The 19,896-nt window shown below is 36.9% G+C and overlaps 2 protein-coding genes across 3 annotated transcripts in view; one reads left to right on the forward strand and one right to left on the reverse strand.

Moving 5' to 3' along the window:
• unc5ca (unc-5 netrin receptor Ca) overlaps positions 1-13,111 on the forward strand; it is a 194,475-nt gene extending 181,364 nt beyond the window's left edge. For both annotated transcript variants that reach the window (XM_078250834.1, XM_078250835.1), the window contains 4 exons: positions 2,512-2,661; positions 3,030-3,194; positions 5,097-5,275; positions 8,997-13,111. In XM_078250834.1, the coding sequence (XP_078106960.1) occupies positions 2,512-2,661; positions 3,030-3,194; positions 5,097-5,275; positions 8,997-9,159 (657 nt within the window). In that variant the 3' untranslated portion in view covers positions 9,160-13,111. The remainder of the gene's footprint in view (positions 1-2,511; positions 2,662-3,029; positions 3,195-5,096; positions 5,276-8,996) is intronic.
• Positions 13,112-16,497: 3,386 nt separating this feature from the next.
• Positions 16,498-19,896, reverse strand: part of bmpr1ba (bone morphogenetic protein receptor, type IBa) — a 29,897-nt gene continuing 26,498 nt past the window's right edge. Inside the window, exons 8-11 of the mRNA XM_078250836.1 lie at positions 19,180-19,477; positions 18,811-18,986; positions 18,535-18,665; positions 16,498-18,448 (exon numbers count right to left, since the gene is read on the reverse strand). Coding sequence (XP_078106962.1) covers positions 18,323-18,448; positions 18,535-18,665; positions 18,811-18,986; positions 19,180-19,477 — 731 coding nt within the window. The 3' untranslated portion in view covers positions 16,498-18,322. The remainder of the gene's footprint in view (positions 18,449-18,534; positions 18,666-18,810; positions 18,987-19,179; positions 19,478-19,896) is intronic.

The following is a 19,896-nucleotide window of genomic DNA, read 5'->3' on the forward strand; positions in this document are numbered from 1 at the left end:
AACGTTAGCTTCCTGGCAGAGGCTAACGTCAAAAGCGTGGAACAGATCGTGATTCGTGCAGTGTCGTAAATCCTTGTGACGGATCGTGCACTCAGCAGAGATCAGGTACTGACACCCCCCCCTCCTCACCAGCATGAGTTCCACCAATCAGAGGCATCACTGTGGGATTGTAGGATTGTTCAGGATTGTTGGTAATGAAGTACTTATCCAAGACATCGCGAATAAAAGACATTTATCTCAAAACAAGGGTAGTGCCCCATGATTTGTGGTGTCTATATGAGCATATACAATCGCTGAGTCATGTCAGCATGCTGGTTTTAAGTGTATCATCGACGGTTACGATTGTATGCCTTATACTCCAATTTGTCAATGGAGAAATTGCATTGTATTTTTACTTCCGGAACCCGCTGTGGCCGGGACTGTTGATCTCACTACAGGTCATTTTGTCCGTCCCCCCCCCCCCTTTATTTGGGAACAGCCTTTATTTGTCTGCGCAGGCTGCTTTTTTGCGAAATGTATCTAGAGCACAATAGCCAAGTTTTTTCAATGTCTTGAATAAAAACAATGGAAAGAAAGATTTGTATGATATTTTAGGCCAAGTGCTTTGTTGTGTTCTTTAGTCCTATGAGGGATTTTGTTCTCTCTTGGACCACCCATGCTTAAACTGGAACCTTGTAATTTGCATTCGAAATACGATATATTACAGCTTGAATAGAAGTGATTATCTAGAGTCATAAACAGAAGTTTTCTCACCTCTAGTCTTCTGGAAGTGAGCTGAGAAGTGGTAAACAAAACAGGGTCAGGCAATGTCAGAGTAACAACGCTTTAGAATTTAAACAAATTCAAAGCACTAGGGGGACCATCTGATACAGGAGATTAACATTGGTAATTTATGCATGCAATTATGAATCAAGTGTCAGTGTGGAACACAGCCATGCACATGCATACAGAAACACAAAAATCACAATGCACCCTCATTTTTTACCATGTCAAGCAAGCAAGAAAACAAAGTTCAGAGGTGGACTTTTTAATGAAGGAGACTTTGTGTACTATGATTGATCAGTTTGATTTTTAAAAGTGGATGTCTCCGCTGTAAATCCACAGTAGAGCTTCTGCGTAGGAAGATGATGGGAAGGAGGAATTGATTATTTTAAAAAGGTTGTAGGCAGCATCAGAAGTCATACTGATAACGTAATTTTCCATCAGTAACTATTGTGTTTTTGTGTGTTCATTTATGCATTTAGGTGTATGTGTGCAGTTCACGAGCCTGTAAATATGTTGATGTTGTCAGTATGTGTGTGTTTACTATCTTTTTTTACAATGCATCTGTAGGGCACAGATACTTTCTAAGTACTTTCTTGGCATGGGCTTACTTGATTTACAGAAGTCAATTTGAAAAGGATGAGCAAAAATCCCCACAGGACTGTTTGCAATGTATTATTAAAACAGCTGCAGCACAGCAAAGTAAAATGTGCTGCTTCCTTTAGTCCACAAAATGGACAAAGACATCAAATTGGCAGTATCACATTTACATTAACTGATTTGTAAAATCTAAGATACTAAAATAAAAAGCCACATTAACTGCAGTGCATCAGCTTTTGAATCTGTCCTGAGTGAGATGGGAGAGTACACAAGAAGTTGTGATTGTTCTCTTGTCATGCTAGCAGTAAGAGAAAGGTGATGGAAAAGACAAAAATGGGCTTCAAAATCTTGAAAAATCAGTAAATCATTACTTCTCTAGTTATTTTAATGTAATATGTAATATGATGCATTGAGATCGTCTTCTAAAGTCAATAGAAGTAATTGAGTTTTACTTACTTACATTAAAGATATGCTTAATTTCCCACATCTCAAAACAGCAATACTTTGACTGGTGGTGCATTATTAATCAAGGTTTTTATTGAGCATCTTAATGTGTCTCTCTAGTTGAGTGCTGTTAGCAAAGCTAAGCTTTGCTCAAATACAGGGAATTCAACTACTGAGCTGTAATGAAAACGTGCATGTGTCTGCAGTTATTATGCAAGATACATTTAAAGGCGTTCTGCAATGTCTAATGCTGTATGAAAACATAAATGGCTCAGTGTAGGGCTGGGCAATATATCGATATTATATCGATATCCTGATATGAGACTAGAAATTGTCTTAGACTTTGGAAATTGTAAGTGTTGTGTTTTCCTGGTTTTAAAGGCTACATTACAGTAAAGTGATGTCATTTTCTGAACTTACCAGACTGTTCTAGATGTTCCATTATTTGCCTTTTCCCACTTTATTATATCCACATGATTATTTATCAAAAATCTCATTGTGTGAATATTTTGTTAAAGCACCAATTGTCAACCCTACAATATCGCCGCAAAATATCGATATCGAGGTATTTGGTCAAAAATATCGTGATATTTGATTTTCTCCTTGCCCTGCGATTGTTCAGTGAGCAAGATAGCAGCAAAGTTGAGGAGAACATTTGAAGATATAATTGTCATTTTTTTGTTGTTGTTGTGGGGTTTTGTGTAGGAGGTTCTTCAGATGGAGACCCAGATGGGAGGGAAGCTTCTGGATGAGCCAAAGACCCTGAACTTTAAAGACAGCACACACAATCTGAGACTGTCAATCCACGATGTTCCACACACACACTGGAAGAGCAAACTCATCGCAAAGTATCAGGTGAGGGATATACACATAAATATACACTTAAATACATTTTACAAGTTTCCCAATACAATATACACTATATGTAGCAAATAATCTCCATACACACACACACACAGCAAATATCAGATTAAAGTACTACTTATATTTAGCCAAACAAGGATAAACTATGGTAAGCCTTTGTGTAAATGTAAATTTTTGCCACACTAGCTGCATGGCTCAGTGTCGGTCCTCGCTTTGTTTGTTAAGCTTTGCACCAGAGGAAAATATCTTCACAGTTATTCACTTTGATGAATCCTCATTAAAAACTAAAGATACTTAGAATTGTACCTGCCTGAAAATTTGCTTTACAAAATCCTGCATATTATTTGTGTGTTTTCTAGGAGATCCCATTCTACCAGGTGTGGAGTGGCAGTCAGAGAACTCTTCACTGTACCTTTACCCTGGAGAGACTGAGCTCAGCCACCACAGATATTAGCTGCAAACTGTGTGTACGGCAGGTGGAAGGAGAAGGACAGATCTTTCAGCTCAGCAACACATTGGAGGAGGTACGTTTTTAGAAATCCAAATGCACACAGCAAAACAGACCCGCTGTGTATTGGGTATCTACTGTATGTATGAGAAAACTGCAGGAGACAACTTGACTTACACTGACGGACACACTGAGGAATAAAGCAATACATATAAAAAAAAAAAAATGAACACAAGTCACACAGAGAAAGAGAGAGAGACACGTCTACATTCCCACACTAAAGGTCCTAAAGTCACTAAGTTTTTGTCTATCTGTCACACAGTCGAGGCTCCTGCTATGGTTCTGTGACTCTGTTCAATCATTCATACTGGGGCTAGAGGTCACATAACATGGGTGGAATAACTCATCTTTGATTTTGCTAGTACATGTAACCACAAAGTCACTGTGTGTGTGTGTGTGTGTGTGTGTGTGTGTGTGTGTGTGTGTGTGTGGGTGTGTGTTAGTCGAAGGTCAGACAGTTCTTTTGAAATGTCACTGCACTGAATTTTCCCACGGTGTTGATAGTGTTGCACTTTAGACTTTCTTAACCCTTGTTTAACCAGGTAAGTTGATTTTTGACTGAATATAAAGGAACAGTTACAGCAGCAGGGAGGGTAGCACATACTTTGTACTTCTCCAGCCTTGGTCACTGAGCAAAATGAGAATGACAGGCAAAGTGAAAATGTATCTAGTGGAGTTTGAGTTGTTTAATAGTTTCAAGATATCTAACAAAGCTGATACATCTTGCTGTCTCAGCCATCCTGGCGCCACTTTTATGTCATCCTGTCCAGGGTTATGCACTATAGTGTTTTATGTGTGTGTCTGTTTGTTTGTTCATTAAAGTGTATGTGTACAGTTCAAGAGCCCTGACAGATTTTTAAAAGGTTAAAAAAAATTTCATGACAAAGATATATACTGAGGGGGACATTTTCCAGAGAAAAAATAAACTTAGTTAGTGCTCTCAGGTGGGAAGATTATATAATAGGGACACAGTTTCTAAACTTTCTGAAACATACTTTTTAGGCATTTCTGTTCTGCAGTTTTATGTTATTTGTCAGTCAACATACACACAGATATGTCTTTGATAAATGTGGCTATGTAACAAGTACAGGCTTCTTTGGGCAATGACAGTTGTGTCACAACATAAAATATTTTGTTAAGTGATCACTTGTAATCCATTTTAAATAGGCCATACATAGTCTTGCACAGTAATTACTACGATCACTTGGGATGTTTGGCAAGTATGGTAATTAGGACTGAATAGCTAAACCAATAACCAACAAAAAGTAAAGCAGGTTTAAAGCATTTATGAAGTCAACACAGAAAGAGATGTCCCTTTGCATCAATCATTTAATCTCCAGCAGCAGAGATCTTTCTGCTGTAAATTAGGGCTAAGGAGATGCAATAAATAGTAATCATTCACATCAACATTGGCAGTTGTTGTTTCCCTCTGCCAAGCCACGTTCATTAGGCTGTTGTCTCCTTTCAGCCCAGAAGTGGCAGATTAATGGGATGAAGGTTTTGAAAGAGACAGAGATCAACAGCGAGAGGAGAGAGTGTGCGTGGTAGCAGATCTTTGTTTGGTTCACTCGACTTATTTCTAATTGGTCACGCTGAAGGCAAGCAGCAGAGAGACAAGCAGAAACTTTGCCAGAACGATCAACATAGAAATGTATTTGAAATATAAATAAAATGGAGTTAACTTTGCCAATGTTGCCACATGGATGCACAATATCATACATATTTTACTTTTAAGGCTTTTTTAGTATATTGCCCTGTTCTACTGTGTCTCTACTGCAGAAGTTATACTGTACACAACAATATGCAGAAATGTAATTTCTCCAAAAGGAAATGTCTTTGAAAAAAAACAAAGAGTTTTAAATAGGTATTTATTTTTTCGTTTAACCAACAATTGACCAGTTTCTTTATGTCTTTCCAGGAGGTTCAGTGCATAGACACGTCCCTGATGGACCCTGCCAGTAATATCACAACCTTAGTGGGACCCAATGCCTTCCGCATTCCTTTATCCATCAGACAGAAGCTGTGTGGCAGTCTAGATGCACCACAGACCAGAGGCAATGACTGGAGGATGCTGGCCCACAAACTCAACCTTGACAGGTGACATACACACAGTTAATTCTTATTCTATTACTTATTTTATCTCCTTAGGACTTAAAGGTACATAGCACATAATAATACCAAAAAGGCCGGTCACATCGACAAAAAATAACGTCAGTTGTATGTGACTCATTATCTTTTCTCATAAAAAAACAAACAGTTAAAACATCTGTACTCTAAACCAAAGTGCACAGTAAATCTACTCACTCAATTTCAGCACATTTCATTATTTAGAACCTGCATTACTGTAGAGTTTGAGTAAACTCCCATGCACCTAGAAATTAAAGTTGCAATTGGCCATTTGCATCCTTAGTATCTCTATCCCCAGATGTGTGTCTCGATGAGTCAGTCTGGAGGTCCATTTACCAGCAGCTAGTCGGAGGATAATTGGGCACAAGTGCCCCTCATTGCCCCAACAGGCAGCCAGCTCATGATGTAGTCTGTTAATGGCCACGAAATATTCCCGATCAGTGGGTGAAAAATGGACAGCAAGCCAAATTGTTGTTTACTTCCACATTTCCGCTAAAAGCTACTCTTCAAAAGGAGCATGATAACACAGAATTACCATCTTTTATCCTCTTTGCTCTTGTAACTGTTATGTCATGTCTGTTTAAGTTCAAAGCATGACTCAGGCTTTTCCGTCACAGCTATCTTTCCTGACATAACTTGTGTATATAAACAGTGAAACTTGAGCTGTACACACTTTCACACAGACAAACACATAATTGTGAATATGTTTGGTCTATTGTACTGAGACAACTGGTAAAGGAAATGATAGAAACTCACACACAAACTCTCTCTCACACACACACACACACACACACACACACACACACACACACACACACACACACACACACACATAAAAAGGTGGATCTCAGCCATTGAGTTCACTTAACAGCAGGATACCCCTTATGACATACTGCAGACAGATGGTGGCTGGGACAGAAAGTGAGAAGAAAGAGACAAAGTAATAAAGAAATTGATTAAAATAGCTTATTGGATGTTTTGAGAGAGAGAAAAAATGAGGAAAAACTGCAGGAGTAGAGACAGAGCAGAGGAGTGACAATCTCTGGTTGTGTTTAAACAGAACCAGAGTGTCCCAACAGTACAATCGCAGGATTTACAGAGGAACAGAGTCTCATTTCTATCCCCATTGGACTCAAATCTAATGGCTTTTTCGCTTTAAAGCAGCATCGAGATCTTTGTCAGAGATTTGTCAGCGTCAGACTGTTCTCCGCAACCACTGTGTACTTGACTGTCGACAGCTTTTACTGTTCCTATGAAAACTCTTCTCCCTATGGACTCGTTAGCACGTTTTTGTGCTCTATCACAACTTAAAAATGCATTTATTCTTCTAATTTATTTAAAATGATTTGAATTGAACATACATAATGGCAAATGTACCTGCCACATTTAATTGAATTAGGGACCATTCAGTATTTATGGAATGAACCACCGGAGGAAAATAGGGGAGAGTCATGTCTTTTTATTCTTTGTTGAGGGGAGGGTCACCCAACATTTTTTAGTCTGGGCGGGGGGGTCACCCAACTTTTTTATTCATGAAAAGAGCAAAATTTCAAAGTGGCTTGTTTGGTGCATATTTATCCATGTAGCTCTCAGTCTCGGCCCCCTAGCAGATGGGTCTGACCGCATACGTGGAGTTTGCTGGGGGGGGGGCAGGAGGAGCACTGCCCCCTGGTGGCTGAAACGGGTAATTGCATTGTTTAAAAAATGAGTGGAATAATTACGTCTGGCATGACCAGATATTTTATAAATATATTAAATAACACAAAACAACTAAATGGTGGTAGGTAATACATCAGATTCCATATACTGCTTTAGTAAAAAAAATATTACCTGGCTGACGATGGGAGTAGCAGGACGCAAAAAACGAGTTACTGTTGCACTAGTCTGGACATCTTGCCGTGCCAACCTTGCAATAAAGGTTTCCTAAATGCCATGTATATAATGTGATGTCAGCTTACTAATTGATTGCAGGTTTTGTGTATATTTGGACTTTATACGTTTATTCCACTTTGTTTAAATGGCGAAGTGGAGAGGCCTCGTTCACCTGTTTGGAGCTGGCTGGTGAATGTGACGCTCGTATCGGCCTTGCTGGATACACCGTGACTCTGTTTGTGGATCTACTGATCGCTGTGGATTACTTTTTTTCCGTGTCATTTGATTACGGCAAAATACGGATCTTTTTTCTTAATGTGTCTTAACGTTTTATGGTGAGTTTGGAGATGCATCTCAACAGACTGTAGGTCCAACACTGATTGTTCGCCGTTACATTTTAGTTTAAGCGTCTATTGCATTCCAAAACAGCCACAATTGGATTTCTTCAGGGCGAATTGTTAAATTGTTACAATGTAATTTAAAATCTGCTTTAAAAATAAACATATGTGTTTTGGAATATAATGTTCAGCTTCGGCAGCTTTACCAATGTGCTAAAATATACAATGACGAAGCCTAGTGACAAGTCCATAGCAACCAGTGTTGAATTGTTATTTCCCAGTGTCCTTTGCTGAATGGTCTCAATGTTTTATTGTTTTATTTCATGTGAATACTAGTTTACTAGAGGAGGAACTTAGTATTTGAAGTAACACAGTAATGCATGAAGTGTGCATTTAGTTTCCATGCCTATTGTGTTTCCACAACAATGTTAGTGAGTAAATCTACTGAAATGGCCACCACACCATAACAGAGGAGTGGGATGTGTAAGATGAGAAAGCAGAGGTTAACTCCTGTATGGCAGGGCTGTAAAAATCAAATGGTATCTGTACTTCTTTGCTAAGTGTGAACTTGCACGCAAGGGGAGAGTCATACCTCTTTTTCAAATCATGTTGGAGGGTCATAGGAAAATTATTACTGATGAGGGGAGGGTCAAGTCTTTTTAGGTTAGAGGCCACAAAACTCCTCGGGTGGCCCCTTAATTAAATAACGAACAGTCCCTTAACAGTCCTCCACTCATTTTTATATGTAGTTCTTCTTTTACTGTGTGTCCTGCTGTATTGTCATATATAAGGTGCTTTCAATATTTGAGTGTTTAAGCCAGCAGAGTCCTCAGGAGAGCAGTCACATCAGATAAAAGTGTATTGCATTTAACTTCTAAAGCAGTAATAATAGAGAAAGGGGGTAATTTTTTGGGTGGTTTGTCCATTGGTATGGGAAGATTTTAGCTTTTTGCAAACACACCTATTACATATTAGGATGTGCATGATTGTATTATCATTATTATTATTATTATTATTATTATTATTATTATTATTAGTATCAATTATTGATGTGACTATTCTCTCAGTAGTTTGAGATTTGGCTCCCATTGTGATTGGTTGTTGCAGCCTGTTAAATTTTGTGAATTTGATGCCTGATGAAGCTCCAGGACTAAAACATTAGGTAACACTTAACTTGAAGGTATCTACATAAGAGTGACATGAAACTGTCATGAACATATGACATTGTCATGACACATGAACCCTAACTCTAACCATAACTTGTCATGACAAAAACCGAATGACACTTACTAAAAGAAGCGTTATGTTTGACACGTTCATGACAGTGTCATGTCACTCTTATGTAGATACCTTCAAGTAAAGTGTAACCAAACATTATATCTTTAAGAAACTAAGCGCTGACAACATGAGAGAATTATACCTTTTCTGTCATATCATTTTTACCATATCTTTTGTCCCTCTGCTCGCCTCGATCTCTTCAGGTATCTGAACTACTTTGCCACCAAGTCTAGTCCGACAGGTGTGATCCTGGATCTCTGGGAGGCCCAGCACTTCCCCGATGGAGACCTAAATGAACTGGCCGCTGTGTTGGAAGAGATGGGTCGCCATGACGGTAACTTCGCCTCCATGACAACGGAACACTGACGAAGCAGCGTGGTTCCCGTGACAATGACAGAACTCTGGAGACGATTACACTCAAATTTATTCTCTACGGTGGATGCTGCAGCAAGGGCAATGGACAAATCAGATGTGAGCAAAAGAAAAGTTGTCGCCATGGTGATTGAGCACCGGTTAAATACCATGGCAATCATGCCGACATGGTAACAGACAAGAAATGCTCAAGCTAGTGGTGGAAACTATGTGAATCTTTGTGTGTTTATTTGAGCAACGTTGCAAACACAGTCCGTCAGGAACAAATAAAACATACACACGCCAAAAAAAAACAATACTAGGTGTTCTCTTGCTGTTACTTTATACTGAACAAAGAGAAGCAGAGAAAAGAAGCAACAGAGGTACTGACCTTGAAAACCTCTATAAGAATGGAACAGAATCATAAAGGGAGAAAAGCTAAACTATTTACTAACGAGTGGGTGAAGGTAGAGTGAGGAAAAAGAGGGAGTGAGTCAGACACAGACTCTTTAGTAAGACAAGAGTAAACACAGAGAGAGGCTGAGCTGATTACAAAAGGGAGGGAGGACGCAAACATAAAATGATGGAAGAAGCCGCAGGTGATCATCTGTACGAACAGGATGGAAAACAGATAATGAGAGAACGGAGATAAAGAAGTGATCCCTCACTTCTCTTGCAAGCCTTGGCTGTACGTGATTTGCCAGTACAGTTTGTTGTCTTTATATCGTTTCCTAGGGAACGCTCTATGTATTCTGCTATCCATATGTGTGGATCATTTCCCGTTAACAGAATTTGCTACACATTGACTGTCAAAGGGTCCTGACCAGAAACAAGCCCAACACTACAGGTTTCCCCTTTTTGGCTGACATCATAAGTAATTTTTACATTTTTGTTATATTGGAGTTTGGGACTTTCCTCCAAAATGCATGAAGATATTAAATCATGCAGGTCACAGTAAGTTTAGAAGTACCAAGTCAAAGGCAACTGTACTTCCTGTCCAATTGCATTTCATTTGTGTCTCTGATTTTCTTGAAAAAGGCAATCCAAAGATAATTACACTCCTGATGGATGAAAGTAAAACTTATTTTTGTTATTATTTTAGCAGTGTGTGGTTGTGACAAACCTTTCTGTTTTGAGGTATGATGGCACTTATTATAAACGGATAAACAGGGCAAAGATGCAGATTGTCAGCTATTCATGCACAGAATATTTTATACTATAAAATGTTTGTTTTGGTAGGGTCATCATTTACTAATTTTAAAACTGCATATATACAGTATTTCTTCAGGAACTAAATAAAAACAGCAAAAACATTTCTGTAACTGTTCGAGGTTTCACCGTGAGCATTAAAGCAAAGATGATCTTCAAGCTACAAATCCCTTAACTAAAATCAAATGTTAACGTATTTCCACCCGAAAGAGCAGTTGTTTGGAAGCTGTAGTGCAGATAGATACTAAACGCAGGGTGGGGAATTCCTAGCCTGGCTCCGCCCTCCTATGTACTTCCGCTCAATTTTCATTTAAATGTACGAGAGTCTGGTAGGACCAGGCTATGGAATTCCAGCCTTGGCTACCACATTTGTAGCCTGGATGCCAGCCGAACTTAGCCCCGCCCACAACATTCGAGGTCGGGAAGTTCACATTCTGACTAGAATCTGATTATGACGATGTCAGGCTACCACATTTGGTTAATCACACCTCAATTCCAGGAGTCTCTCTGATGAAATGTTGGGGCTTGTTTCTGGAAAGGGTACAACTCAGAGAAAACCGAGAAGAAGCAAAAAAAAAAGGATGAACTGAAAGCGAAAACACAAGTGTTTTTAAATACAGTAATATACAAACTACCACAGTATTATGTGTTACATCATGTGTATACAGCTAATATCATTCATCACCGCTAAATGTACACAATATACTGATTTTATCAATCATATTTTAATTTACTAAAATATATATACTGTAGCATATATATCATCCTCATCCTGTGATGATCAGACATAAAAAATATGACTGTCATATTTTTTATGTCTGATCATCACAGGATGAGAGTTCTGTTGTCTGCTGTCAGGCCACATTTCATTTGTGATCACCACCATGACTTGGTCATGGTCACTAGCACCATCCAGTGGCTTTTGAAGAATAACCGCATTTACATTTTTTGATTGTCTGAAATGTGTAAATATACATTATTATGTTCATTCTAATGACCTTTTTATTATCATAATGTTTTTTTTGTTCTGTGGTCATTATTGTGTCATTTACATTAACATATTGTTTACCATTTTAAAGTTTTTACAAGTGTGAACTGTATGGGGGATAAAATCTGTAACATATCAGTTAGTTGCCCTTTGTCTAAAACAATGCTCTGTCAGCAACTAACATTCCAACTCATGGTGTATTTGTTGAAAAAGTTGCAATTTAGAGCTAAAAATCTAAATACCAACTTAATAGGCCTACTGTATGTAAAATTAAGTGTAATATATTTGTTTTTTAGAACAACATTGTTAAGCAGGGCTGATTTTTAAATGTATGCATAGACTCGGGTGAACAGTGTCTGGCGAAAAGGTGAAACTTCAGCAAGCCAGCTTTGAGGGAAGAAAAACAGCCTTATTTTTAGTGGCTTTTGAATAGCTGTCAGATGCCACTGGGGACATAAACTCTATTCACCAGACAACACAGGTCAAAGGGAATACATGTAAAATGCTCAAAAACTGGAGTTAAGCTATTTCCGTTCTGAACTATGGAGAGACGCCATATGAAACCGAACATCAGGTATGTAGAGGAGATACTGAGGAGGGTATTGTAAAGGCAGGCTTAGAAAACACTAGGCAGGCTTAGTTAACACCAGTACAAAAAGGTTAGATCTTTACCTCCTCATGACAGATTTCATCTTGCGTCAGTCCACACAAGAGGAAACCTTGAGACATTGATTTTACATATTGATTTTTCAGAAATATGCAAGCTAAAAGTCTGGTCTTTTGTATTGGTGTAAAACCAGACGTAGAAGACAAAGGCCTCAAAATGATGATCTTTTAATTTCGGACAGCCTTATCAACCAAATAAGTAAAGGTGTATGGTTAAATGATGGAGAGGATGTTTTGTATGTTTTCAAATGTAACTGCTGATGTCAGATGTGAGGAAATCAAAGGGAAGAGGTTTTGAGGATAAAAGCCTAAAACATCAATTAAGTATGTTTCAGAACAAAACATGAACCCAAATGTCATGACAATGTCTCTTTCATACAATGTGCTCATCAACATCTCTTATTAACTCAAATGCAGAATACAAGCTCAAATTTTAACTTATGAAATGTGTGCCAGGAGACGATCTGTTAAGAAATGTTAGTTAACAGTTAGATAACTTTACCCAAAATGTTATCCTTGCCATGTTCTGAGTCTACAGTTTACCAGCAGGACAGACTGTTTGTTAATGGAGTAGAATGAAAAAGGGAGTTTTCATATGAGGAAAGCAAACACAGGCTACCAGAAGGTGATCCTTCGTGATGTAAAAATGAAGAAAGTAGTGTTAAGATATCAAAGTATGTAAAAAATATTTTGTATCAACGTGTACAGTTGTGTACTGTCAGCTATATTTGGCAAATTTGAGAATATAAAAAAGAGCAGTACAGTTAGATATTAGTTTGTATGTTTCAAGTTTTTTATTTAAGTTTCTTTCCTGTTTTGTGAAAGCAGTGTCTACTATGCAAACTTGGCATTGGTTATCATGATATAAGTCTATAACTAGAGCTGTGCTTGTAAGTGCATTTTAATTTTAATATCAGGAGTGATTTGATTTGATTAGTGCGAGGTAGTGTTGGTCCATATTTGCTAATTCTGGCACGCTTTATGAATCTTGCTTAATCTTGCTGAATGCTCGCCTCTCTATCTCCTCTAATTGTTTTCTGTACAAAGTGTAAGAAAGAATTTTTAAGACAATTAATAAATTATATTTATAAGCAATGGTGAAAATGTGTAGTGTGTATTGTGACTTATTTCTGCAGAACTTTTTCAGGAAATGGTTGAAGAATTACATTTTTCTCATACTGTTAGTGTGTACTGTGATGTCCAAAATTCAAATTGTAGACCATGAATATATGCTATTTATGTGATCTTTATATTTGATTTGATACAAGTAACCTACCCTCCAATATTCAAAAAGTATCAAATTGACCTCCCCCAATAATGTGTTGATTCTGACAAATCAAAACATGACAAAACAGTCAATAGTATAGTATGTAATAAAAAGGCATACAAAAGTAATAATTGTCATAAAAAGTCATAGTATAGTATGTCATAAAAAAGTCAGTACAGTATGTTATAAAAGTCATGAACAAGTCAGAGTATATTATGTCATGAAAGTCATAAACAAGTCATAGCATAGTATGTCATAAAAAACGTCATAAAAAGTCATAGTATAATATTTCATATAAAGTCATAGTATAGTATATCATAAAAGTCATAAACAAGTCATAGTACAGTATGTCAAAAAGTCATTAAAGAGTCATACTATAGTGTGTCATAAAAGTCATAGTATAGTATGTCAGGAAAATGTCAAAAAAGTCATAGTATGCCATAAAAAGTCTTAAAAAAGTAGGGCTGTCAAATATTTAATCTAATTAATTACATACTCTGTGATTAATTAATCGAAATTAATGGCATACATAATTAACGGTGCCTGAACCGAAGAAAAGAAAAAAAAGGGTACTAAACAACAGTTGGTGACTTTTTTATGACATACTATACTATGACTTGTTATGACATACTATGATTTTTTTATGAAATACTATACTATGACTATTTTGTTGAATATGACTATTATTTTTACATACTATACTCTGACTTGTTTATGATTTTCATAACACACTATACTCTGACTTGTTGATGATATACTATACAATAACTTGTTTATGACTTTTTATGACATACTCATAGTCATAGTATAGTATGTCATAAAAGTCATATAGTCAGAGTATAGTATGTCATAAAAGTCATAAACTAGTCAGAGTATAGTTATGTCATAAAACATGACAAAAAGTCATGGTATAGTATGTCCTAAAAACGTCATAAAAAGTCATAGTATAGTATGTCATAAAAGTCATAAACAAGTCAGAGTATAGTGTCCAAAAATGACAAAAAGTCATAGCATAGTATGTCATAAGCAATGTCATAAAAAGTCATAGCATAGTATGTCATAAAAAAATGTCATAAATAAAAAGATATAGTATAGTGTGTCATAAAAAGTCATAAAAAGTCATAGTATAGTATGTCATGCAAAAGTCATAAAAAGTCATAGTATACTGTAGTTAGAGTATAGTTGGTCATAAAACATGACAAAAAATCTGGTTATAGTATGTCCTAAAAAAGTCCTAAAAAGTCATAATGTAGTATGTCATAAACGTCATAAACAAGTCAGAGTATAATGTGTCATGAAAATCATAAACAAGTCACAGTATAGTATGTAAAAAAAAAGTGACAAAATAGTCATAGTATAGTATTTCATAAAAAAGTCATAGTATGTCATAACAAGTCATAGTATAGTATGTCATAAAAGTCATAAACTAGTCAGAGTATAGTTGGTCGTAAAACCAAAATCAGGTTATAGTATGTCCTAAGAAAGTCATAAAAGTCATAATGTCATAAACGTCATAAACAAGTCATAGAATAGCATGTCATAAAAAACGTCATAAAAAGTCATAGTATAGTATGTCATAAAAATGTCATAAATAAACGTAGTATAGTATGTCATAAAAAGTCATGAACAAGTCAGTGTATAGTATGTCATAAAACATGAAAAAAAGTCATAGTTTGGTTGTCATACAAAAACGTCATACTATGACTTTTTATGAGTTTTTATAACATACTATACTATGACTTTTTATGACATAAAAAGTCATAGTATGTCATAAAAGTCATAGTATAGTATGTCATAAGCAATGTCTTAAAAAGACAGTATAGTTTTCCATAAAAAGACATAAACAAGTCATAGTATAGTATATCATAAAAAGTCATAGTATAGTACGTCATGCAAAAGTCATAAAAAGTCATAGTGCAGTATATCATGAAAGTCATAAACAAGTCATAGTATAGTAAGTCATAAAGTCATGAACAAGCCAAGGTATAGTATGTGATAAAAGTCATAAAAAGTCATCGCATAGTATGTCATAAAAAGTCATAAAAAAGTCATGGTACATTATCTCATGCAAAAGTCATAAAAAGTGTCAAAAAAAGATATAGGCTATTATGTCATAAAAGTCATAAAAAGGCATAGTGGTATGTAATACAAAATGATAAAAAGATATAGTCATAAAAAGTCATTGTATAGTAAGTCATAAATGTTATAAACAAGTCATATACAAATAAATAAGTCAGAGTATAGTATGTCATGAAACATGACAATAAAGTCATAGTACAGTATGTCATAAAATTGTCCTAAAAGTCATGCTGTATAATGTGATAAAAATGTCATAAAAGTCATAAAAGCCATAGTATAGTATGTCACAAAAATGCAATAATAAAAATACATAGTGTAGTATGTCATAAAAAGTAATATCATGGTGTGTCAAAAAAGTCATAAAAAGTCATAGTATAGTATGTCATGCAAATGTCATAAAAAGTCATAACATAGTATGTCATAAAAACTCATAAAAAGTTACAGTTACTATGCCATAAAAAGTCATAAACATGTCATAGTATAGTATATTTTAAAAAGTCATAAAAAAGTTATAGTATGTCATAAAAAGTCATAGTATAGTATGTCATGCAAATGTCATAGTATAGGATGTCATAAAAAGTCATGGTATAGTATGTCATAAAAAGTCTAAAAAGTCATAGTATAGTATGTCATAAAGAAATCATGAAAAGTCATTGTATGTCATAAGAAATTTCATGAAAAGTCATTGTATGTCATAAAAAATTTCATGAAAAGTCATTGTATGTCATAAGAAATTTCATGAAAAGTCATTGTATGTCATAAAAAATGTATGTCACAGAGAGGTCATAAAATGTCATAGTATTATGTCATAAAAATAGCAAAGTGTGTGCAGTTTTCCTATAAGTGATTACAGCCCTGCATTTGACTTGCAATTCTTCGATTTTATACCTTTTCTGTGAAAATCATATTTACAGGTTCCAGACTCAATAAGTAGTTGGTTACACAGTAGTAGCCTGAAACTGAAAATCCTTACGGTGTCTCTGTTTAACAGAGCGCACTAGTGGGTTGTAATGAGGCATGCTGCTTTTTTTTAACAAAAAAATATGGACAGCATGCCTTAACAGTTAGAGGCACAGCCAAGTGATTACTTAGTATGCACCTCATTCAGCCATCACAAATTGTGCATCAGCCATGTGGATGAGTGAAACACTTTATTGGGGGAATGTTCAACCTTTTTACTGAATTAAAAACACCACTTTCTCTCACAGACAACTACAGTAGGTACAGATTAAATAAGGCACAACACCCAAGAGGAAAGAAAGGGCATGTATAACACAACAAATCTGCCACACCTTCGACAGTGACAGAGCATCCCATTATTTTAGTTGGCAGAGATAAAAAAAACAAAAAAACGAATTAACCCGAAGGAAAGTTCATCAAGGATTTTACAAATGGACTAAATTAGCTAACAATGAATGGATGTGATGGCAGGCTACTGTGGAAGACCTAACCTAACTGCTAACTGTGATGATGAAAGGTTCCATTTTATACTGAGGCAATAAGGCTGTTTGAGCTTCCTAATACTTAACTGCTACCAACTGAGAATTTGAATCAGCGGAGAAAATTGCCTGATAGAATCTGGATTTTTAAATGACTCAACTGGATTTCCATATGAGAGCTGCAAATGGTTTATTATGGTGAATCACTTCAACATGTACTTTAATTTACATGTACAAGGCAGCCTGGTGGTCAGGAAAAAGTGACTTTGTGATGTCCACAGGGTAATTCTGGTGATAGTTTGGGGATGTTTTCTGAATGTAATATCTTAAGCAAAGGCTTCTGGTCCAGCTGCATAACACACATATCCATCATCAGCCTAGTTATGGGAGCCACTCTGTGAGTGTCTGAATGATAGCAGTCCCCCGTGACAAACGACTTGTGGTACCCCTAAACTAACACAGGCACAATTCCACACATTTATAATAGATCACTACATCATCAAGCAAGAAGTCACCACTACAGTTAGTGTACAACAGTTTCTGATTGCCTAGGCAGACTTCTCTTTATGTAATTGCTGCGGAGCACCTACGGGTGGCACCGTTCTGCTGCAATTGCTCCATTATTCTGTAAAGTCCCCTCTCCTCACACAGGGCAAGGAAACACAGAGGCATGTAGTGCCTCAATCCAGAATTTATTTGGACATATAAACTTAATTTTTCACAAAGAGTCTTGTAGAGTTTGAGTTTTACATGGAAAATATGCTTTTGAAACTTTAATATCCCATCACAACTCAAAACATACAGGTGTACTTTTTTTTCAGTGTCTACAAACGTTACCAGCGTAAACAAAACTTGTAAAGCCTCAAAATACTTTTTTTTTCTGTCACTTAGTGTCATTGTAACCAAAAGCCCTCAATTCAAGAGTGACAAAAGTGTGTTCAATCCAATTACAACATAAAGGCAGTAGTGGGTTGACAGTGTTTTGAAAGGAGGTGTCATGCTGCAATAACAGATTGCCTAAAGCACGTCCTTTTCGTCTTTCAATCAGACCTTCATCTACAGAAAGGGTAGCTTTCACAGAAAGCAGTGGTATAGTATTCCACTCACTGGTCAGTAACTTCTTTGCATATTTCTGCAGCTACAGTGCCAAGTTAAACTAAATCTCTTTCTCCAGGGCTTTTAGAGCATGTGAACAGGAACCTGGTTATGGAGTCCTAACACTAGTCAGAAATGAAAATGTCTCATCTTCTCTGATGGACAGAACAGGACCACACAGGGCCAGATTGTATTTGATTAATTTGAGTTTTAGTTAACCACCGTAGTCCTGTAATGCATGTTTTCAAGGGGGACTTGGATTGTAGAGTTCTGGGCATCTGGACTCAGTTTGTGATCCTGCAATCTCCAAGTGATGATCTTGCTTCCTGTCCCACTCCTTTTCCTAGGAAGAAAGGATTGTGCGGCCTGGACCAGAGCCAGTGTGATTGTTAGTGTCCTTTCTATGTGTGTAAACACACACCTGGCAGTGCCTGTTCACAGCTTGATGTCCTGCGATTCTGACATCTTGGCAAGTGTCTTTTTAACCCGTAGGGCTGTGAGGCGGGAGGCCGGGTTGTGGGCCCAGCATTCTGTCATCAGCTTCCCCATCTGTCTCAAACACTGAGGAGATACAGATTTATGTTAGAAAGGTCATTAGTTTGTGTGTGTTTGTGCATGTCTATGTAGCATATTTGAATGTATTTTACCTCATCGCTGGTCCATCTATTTGGAAAGGATGGCCGTAGTCTCTTGATGCAGACCACCTCCCTCATGTCCTCATATGAAGGGTCTGTAGGAACTAACTCATGATACGGCAACTGGTACTCTTCAAGGATCCCTGCAACAAATAAGATACAGAGGAATTACTCTATTCATGTGTAAAGTTTTCAAAAAGTATACTGCATAGCCATTAAAAGTGCATTTTGTCTTGGCAGTCTAGCTTTTTCAAAGAGTTTGTGTAAAAAAGAAGAAGAAATATTTACCTCCGGAGACACAACGCCGAGCGATCTCCCAGAGAATCAGCCCAAAGCTGTACATGTCGGCCATGATGTACGACTGAAAATGACTTCTGTTCAGAGTCTCGTCCAGAACCTCTGGAGGCATGTAGCGCTTTGTACCGACCCTAGTGTTAGGAGGGATGTCCACCTCATTGGTGTCACTGCAGAGATCAAAGTAACACATTTTAATTAAATGAATGAGTTACGCATATTCCTGAATCCTCTGAAATAATTTAGGTTAAAAATACTTTGATTTATGAACATTTCCGACCCTCTACCGGAGCTTAAATTCATTAAAGAGTAATATCTCATGAAATAATGCTTAAAAGCATCAAATGTGACTGACTTGCTCACCTGATAAACTTGACTGCCAGTCCTAGGTCAGCTATACAGCAGGTCCCATTTCTTTTCACCAGTATGTTCTTACTCTTCAGATCCCTGTGGGCAATGGCGGGTTTGCCCTGGGTGCCGAAGATCTCGGTGTGGAGGTGACAAAGGCCTGACACAGAGGAGTAGGCCAGTCGCAGCATGGCTTTATTGTCTAGGGTGGTTGATTTGAGGTAGTCATACAAGGAGCCATTTTCATGGTAGTCGGTGATTAGGTAGAGTTGGGTCCAAGAGCCAGTTCCTTTAATATCAGCAGCTATAAAACCTGTGAACAAGAGAGGAGTTAAACAGGCAAGGAGTCGGTCTTCACTGTGAAGATGAATCAGTTGCGTTTTCCAGGAGATTGTTTGATATTACTAATTATTACTAATATAATATATAATAATAATATAGTTTATTTGCCAAGGACATTTTAAATACAATGAATGTATCCTCTGCATTTAACCCATCCTAACTGATTAGGAGCAGTAGGCAGCCATAGTTTGGCACCCAGAGAACAAGTACAGTTGTAATGCCAGTACCTACGTCTACGGCAATGCAGGAGTTACTTAACATGCATTGTCTTTGCATTGACTTTCTGTATTTATTTGTAGTGAGTTTATTTCTGAGGGAAAAACTTTTGAAACTAATCATGCAAAGCCAGTATAAATATCGGTAATATTAAGCTTGATTTTTAAGCGGGCA

This window comes from Sander vitreus, chromosome 5, assembly GCF_031162955.1.
Source record: "Sander vitreus isolate 19-12246 chromosome 5, sanVit1, whole genome shotgun sequence".
Lineage (NCBI taxonomy): Eukaryota > Metazoa > Chordata > Actinopteri > Perciformes > Percidae > Sander > Sander vitreus.